This window comes from Pyxicephalus adspersus, chromosome 7 (assembly GCF_032062135.1).
Source record: "Pyxicephalus adspersus chromosome 7, UCB_Pads_2.0, whole genome shotgun sequence".
Lineage (NCBI taxonomy): Eukaryota > Metazoa > Chordata > Amphibia > Anura > Pyxicephalidae > Pyxicephalus > Pyxicephalus adspersus.
Window position 1 is genome coordinate 60669595 of NC_092864.1, and position 6895 is coordinate 60676489.

The 6895-nt window shown below is 35.0% G+C and overlaps 1 protein-coding gene across 1 annotated transcript in view; it reads right to left on the minus strand.

Annotated features, from left to right (window-relative positions):
- Positions 1 to 561: 561 nt before the first annotated feature.
- CCNYL1 (cyclin Y like 1) overlaps positions 562 to 6895 on the minus strand; it is a gene marked incomplete in the record, with an annotated part of 31642 nt that continues 25308 nt past the window's right edge. The window contains 2 exon segments of the mRNA XM_072418688.1: positions 562 to 4111; positions 4299 to 4461. Coding sequence (XP_072274789.1) covers positions 3995 to 4111; positions 4299 to 4461 — 280 coding nt within the window.

Here is a 6895-nt window from a genome sequence, read left to right on the forward strand (position 1 = left end):
GGGTGGGGCACATTTTTCATGTTAAACCTAATGTAACCTGACTAGAAAAAGACAAGTAATACAATTTATTAGAATGTGAGGGCCATCATTTAAATATATGGAATGTTAGTGCCAGAGGGAATATAGATATATAGAATATAGGTATATAGACACACATTACATATAATATCTATGCATGGTTGGGAGGCTAAATTCAATCTAGATTTTTTATTTTTGAGGTATAAATACTGTCAGGATGCAAATGAAAGATGAAAAACATTACATGCTGTAAATCAGTATAATTTAGAGTTTTCTTCCCCAGCCCTATGGCCCCCCTGGACCATCTTTCTTTTGATTTCAATTTTAACCTAACATCAACACCAATTTCCAGAAAGCAGTGTGTAGCACTAGGATCTGCTGGAGAAGCACAAGGACTAAGTGATAATGTCACTGGACCTAAAACTTCATTATTACTTTGATTCGGAGGTGGAAGGGTAGGGAGACCAGGATAGGTAAAAGCTAAGCAAATTAAATATCAGCTTTAGCAAGTACAAAATCTGTAAATAATAGAAGACAGAGGAATTTACTTAAAATAGAGTTTATTAATATTAGCATTTCATTTTAATATAAACATAATGCAAACCCAACTGAAACGTTACATTAAGATATACTTGCAGTTAACCAATTTGCGTTTGGGAGTCCCTGTAATATAAAAAATCAAAACAGTGTGCCTCCTTCATCCAGGTGACAAGGTAAATAAAATACCGTTCTTAAATCATTTGATAGATCTTTTAAAAACTGCCACGGGTTCGACGCTGATGTGTTATTGCATTTTTGCCATTTTCAGTCAATACTTTGAGACAGATCTGCCAAAAACCTCCCATAACATAAAACTAAATGTTTCTTTATAAAACATCACATTCTTGCACACTTAAATCAAAGATTTTTACTTTTCTTTGACCTCCTAGAAGACCATCTTTTTCAAGGAACCCTGTCACCCAAACAATTTTATGACTGAAAGAAAATTGGAACTAATACTTTATTATATAAAACTGCCATGTGCATTTCTGCAGAGAAAACAAAAAACCTGGCATGGTTTGTAACATCAGAATAAAGTATATGTGAAGGCCTATGTGTAACAGTATTGAAGTATACAGAATTTGAAGATTAAATTGGCATACCAAACATAAGTAAAACTAAATAATAAAAAAAAAGAACTTGTTCTACAAAAGATGTAGCTCTACACATTTATGTATTGATACACTTACCACACAGTGAATCATTTATATTTTTCTATACACAAAAGTGTAAAGTCATCAATGCATTGTATAGAGCTTAACTGCACCACCAGATATTCAGAAATATGCATTGAAAAGTTAGAGGTTTGTCTGAAGCTTGAACCAACTTATTTTTAGGTTTCTAATAAAAGTATTCAAATCCCAATAGAAGAAAGAAAATTGATACCTCTGACAAATGCAAAATGTGTGAAGTGTATACAAGGGAAAGATCACATACAACTGGTAGTATGGCGCTATATAAATGGTGTTTAATATTATTAATAATATTAATAGTAGTAGTATGTATTGGCTTTAAAGTGCTGGTCTAATCATAGCTATACCACAGAGGTGGGAAAGAACAAAAACATTTAGGGTGTCAAGATCCAGAAAAACTCAAATGTTCTGAACTACCAATTTAGAAGCCAAAACAAAAAAAAGGCTGGATTTCTGGTAGTTTCTGGGATAATACACTTTACATAGAGATGGATAGTAACATGAATAAAATACACAGGATTCACCATGACTCTCGTCTTATTTANTGTGTAGCAAACACAGCTGTGTGATATTCATATCGAGCCACAAATGTGTATTAACTTCAGTTGTTCATTTATAAAATTATATAGGTGACAGGGTTACTTGCAAGTCAAAAGTCATAACCATAGACTGACAAATGGTAAAGTAGATTTCTGTATGTAGTTACCAATTTCCATAATACAAAAACATTTTCTAACAGACCATAAAAAAAGCACATTTCCATATTTTGCATGTCCGTACATTCATTTAAAACAGCTGCAACTTACTGCTTGTGGGCTATGGACAGTAAAATGTTCAAACACTTTCCAAAGCAGTTTAATCTTGCTCATTTATAACATGTCACGTGATATGGGTGCTGCGGGAGGTATAAATATGTCCTTGGGAAAATATGTTGTTACTGTGACTTTAAAAAGGAAAGGAACCTGACCTTTGCAGGTACTTAGATGGGTGCGAGTACTTCGAACGATTAGCTTTTTATTTTTAAAATACTGGTTTTAAGTTAAGAAAAAAAAAAATTTAAATCAGAGAAAGGAAGAACACCAATCAAATATAGTAAACATTTTCACGGTAATTTAAACTTTGATCTTTTATAAAGTTTTAGGTGATGTGCAATTTAGGTAAGTAAAAGAAAACAAAGTAAAAAACAAAACAAAAAAAAACACAATCCATGGAGTGTTGTTCAGGAGACAAGCTTACCACAGTAGCCACATTAACACTCAAAATCAGTAAATCATGTAAAACGAACAAAAACAATTAGGAAGTTAGGACAAGGAGGAAAAAAAAAACTTTTAACAGCAACTACGCATGCTGCTGAATTGATCCTTTCATTTCAAAGTATCAGTACATAAAAAAGGCTTTACACTCATCTGAGATTACTTGGAGAAATGCCAAGCATATTTGCAAATATTTTGTTATATTACACAAAATCCCCCCAGAAAAGTAGTTTAACAGTCGATTATGATCAGGCCAGCAGACTATTTCATCTCTTGACTTTATAATCAGGAATTCTGTAATGTTTTGATTTTGTCCTTCTGTATGATCATGCTGAACTTTTAAGGGTTCTTTGTTATAATAGACATATCTATAACTCTGAATTTAGCATGGACTAACCATGATACAAACTTATGACCTTGAAGCTTATAGTACAGTGTCTATATATCTCAGGGTCTGAAATGAGAACAGCAAGACTTCCATGATTATATACAACAGAGATATGCCGTGTAGATTAATTAGGTTAGGACACAGCTTTTGATCTCCTCCATAGATATGATAGTAATGACAGTACTAAAAAGGACCATCATTAATTAGCAGCAGGTAGTGCACAAGATACATCTTTATATCACTGAGAGATGAGCATGTGGTGTATAATTTGAAAAAGTCCAAAGTTATTTTTGTTTTGCAGTGTCGTATAACGCATAATTTAGGGGGGAGCACCATTAGTTACAGTATGACAAGCCAGTTTCCATTCAAATAAAAAAAATCTTCTTTGGACAGTCACCATCCTAACCAAACCATTCTGTGGTGGTTGTGCTGGTGGATTGCTAAAAGTTGAAACATTGCACTGAGAAATAAACCAGATCAATTAAAAACATCAGAAAATCTGTTTGAAACTTGCCAGAATGAAAGGAAAAATACCCCCCAAAATGAACAGTTTTCCTTTAATGATCGAACTTCATTTTATTTGCTCAACTATGGCTTTGTGTGGTTTGAAAAGATGCATATTAAAATGGCATGGATAACAGAAGCCAAAATAATAAACAAAAAAGTGGGCAAAAAAAAAAAAAAATTTAAAAAAATTATGATACACAGTTAGTGTTTTAGATCCTAAAATGTCAATCTATATAGTGTTAAAAAGTATCAGTCACAGCTATAGGCCTACACAGTAAGCATACAAATGTAGGTGGTTGAGGGATGTCTGAGAAGAGGATTTCACTTTTGATACACCACTTGTTACTCTGTGTAAAGTAGCCATGCTGCTCTTTACTAGACCCTTCCTCTGTTCCCATGGTGTATGCTCCTTAGTTTTCAAGGAGGACTTGCAGCATTCCTGGATTCACTTTCTCTTGCCCCCCACAACCCTTGTGCTGGAAGACACTGCTGGCTCAATATAGTGTAAAGAGGAGTGTGTGGGAAGCTTGATAGTGCCTGCAGTTCCATGTTGCACACCGATAGCGTTGTAGCCGCGCTTCACTCCTGTTGGACCATCAGGAAATGATGGCATTAGAACGCCGAATTCCAACTAGGTTGTCAGCGCTGATAGACCTCCTCATTGCAGCTTTAGACAGGTCTTTGTACTTATCTTCACACAGCCTGGAAATAGCCTATGTGGGAAAGAAAATCAAGGACTCATGAAGGTCATGATTTTAATAAATCCAAAGACCTAAACAGTCAAGAATTAAGAGAGACGCAATAGTAAAAACAAAAATATGTGCTCACTTAACACATTTTGGGTACAAACGGTGTCACAATATACATGACAAAACAATGGCAAAGCAATCCAGATTTTACCTCTAGTTTCTGTGCCCTTTCTTTGCTGAGGGGTTCCAGAAGAAAACTAAGGTTGTTGTCATCTGCTAGAGATCGCAAGTCAAAGTAGTATTTGGCATATACACTGGCAGGGACATTAATATTGAACTGCAGCAGCTCAAGGAAGTGTCTCTCCATTTCATTCCTGACATCAGAATTGTACACAATGTGAATTAACAGAAATACAAAAACACAAGTTTGAAGAAAAAATACATTTTTGTTGGACTTCTAAACTTAGAAGCTGGTTTACAGAGATATAAAAAAAAAATATATTATACATGAGAGCCGACGTCATTATTCCCATTTTTCTCAGAATTTGCTTAGAATGCTAACCTAAAACCTAAAAAAAAATTTGGAACACATTTCTGCCTTTCCTGCTCCATAAAACCATGCATGTCACCTTTTAACTTAGACAATCAAATCTGTAAAGATGGAACCACAGGCAGTACCTAAGTGAGAATTCGGGTGGGAATAAGGCAGCTTAAAATGTAGGATTATTCCTAACCTTCTCTTTGCAGGAATGGTCTTCAGGACAAAAGAAAACCTCACCCTATTTTATCCATATATACACACTTTTTTTGGAGGAAAAGCTGAAACATCCTTCAATAAGGGATTGTACAGCAGAACCTTCGGCTGGGCTCATAATCATATCCCCTGGATACTTTAGCTTGAAACACCTAAGACTCCCAAGTTCCTAAATGTTCCTTTGTAAAGGATATCCATCATTTTTTCACATAATTCTGCTGGGGATTGGGATTGCATAAAAGAAATGAGATATCATTTATGTACTGTTAATACATTGTAGATATTATCACTCCATCTGTATGCTGTGAATAGCAATTCATGATTAATGAATGCACAGCTTTCAAAGTAACATTAATTGCTCATTATTCATAATGTAATTGAAAGATAATTTATTGTTCTATAGAGCCATTGTCTAGTACCTACAAATAAAGCATAGGGGCATTCTAATGAGGACCAATAAAAGGCAACTGAAAAAAAAATTATGGCAACAGGTGTGTTATTGACGCAGCTAAGATTGCTAGTGGTCCCGGCTGTTTACTGATCCTAATATCTGACAAGTTTTGATTCCTTTTTTGCCTGTGAGGGGGCAGGGGATTTCCTTGTTCCATAGTGCCATTTATTTATTTATTATGTGATGAGTCCATATTGCTTGAAGAGCCCTTTTCCACCAAGATAATAGCAGCAGCTCTGTGCCGATCCATTTGTTGCCTTGGTGATGTGCCCACTTCTTTTGTTGATACGTCTGTACTTTAGTAATAATAAAAAAGAGCCCTTTCCTGTTATCAATCTCGTGATAATGTTGCAGAGTTCATCAGAGCTAATAAACAGCAAGTACCATTCCTTTCATCTGCTCTAGTGTAGTGTGTCTGCAAGCGAGTGAAGGGAGGACAGTACAACAGCAATCCTGAGTCTATGCGTCAATGGTATATTTCTAATTGACTGCACGAATAACTTGAGTTTTATCATCATTACGTGATCACATTTGAGCTCTATTTTAAAATTATTTTCAATTTCTAAAAGCAAATATGGAGTAGATATTTTGTGATTAGGTTGATTATGTGACTTTTTTTTTTTTTGTTGGTCTGAGACTGCAAAGCACAATACAACTTTAATAAAACAGAACAATACACAGTTGTATCATATAAACGGGTTTTCTGGCCAAAAGATTTGTAATAGCGGGCACATATTCCGGGGTGGGGTTCTTTCTATTATACAAACGTTTACAATGAAGGCTTCTCCCGCTCATTCTCCGTAATCAAATTAAGAACTTACTGTGCCCTTTAAAACAAAATCATTTTGTCTGAATCTTGAGCCTGTGAAACATGAATATTTTCAGCAGAACTTGAAGGCAATCCCTGAGTATAGATGGAGCATCTATAGAAGGTGCAACAGTCAAACCAGAGATGTCTGACTGTGTGTAAAGCAGGAGTAAGTTCTGCTTAGTAAAGAAGACAAAATAAAAAAACAAACAAAAACAAAAACATACAGACAGCTTTTATACTGGCACCGGAGTGGTATTTTCTACCAGTGATTCTTCTATTTTGTTGTATTGTGTAGGCTGCATGTGATATTATGTGGTCACCACGATTGTTGTGGGGGTTAATATTGCGGTCACTAACCCTAATGTGAAGGTTATTAAGGCCACTGACAAATGCCGGGGGATAAAATTGTGGTTACCAGAGTGCAGCCTATATTTGCTGTCACTGGGACTTAAGTGGAGCCATTACTGAAACCAATGCAGAGTTTAATATTGAAGCAACAAATGACACAAATGTGGGCGGTATTACTTTGGTCACTGACTTTTTTACTCCCACTTTCAGTTTGGTGCATTTTGTGTTACAGTGCAAAAAAAAAAAAAAAAAAAACAGCATCAGAACAGACATTTATCCCTCCTAGTGTTCTAATTCTCACTGTATTTCCATGCAAAAAGCATTACATTTTTTTTGCATGGAAATTTATTTTACATTGTAGGCCTATAATTCTTAGGCATAACTCACAGAAATATGTCCTATATTTAATGCATTTAATAATGAACTTTAAATAAAAAAAAAAAA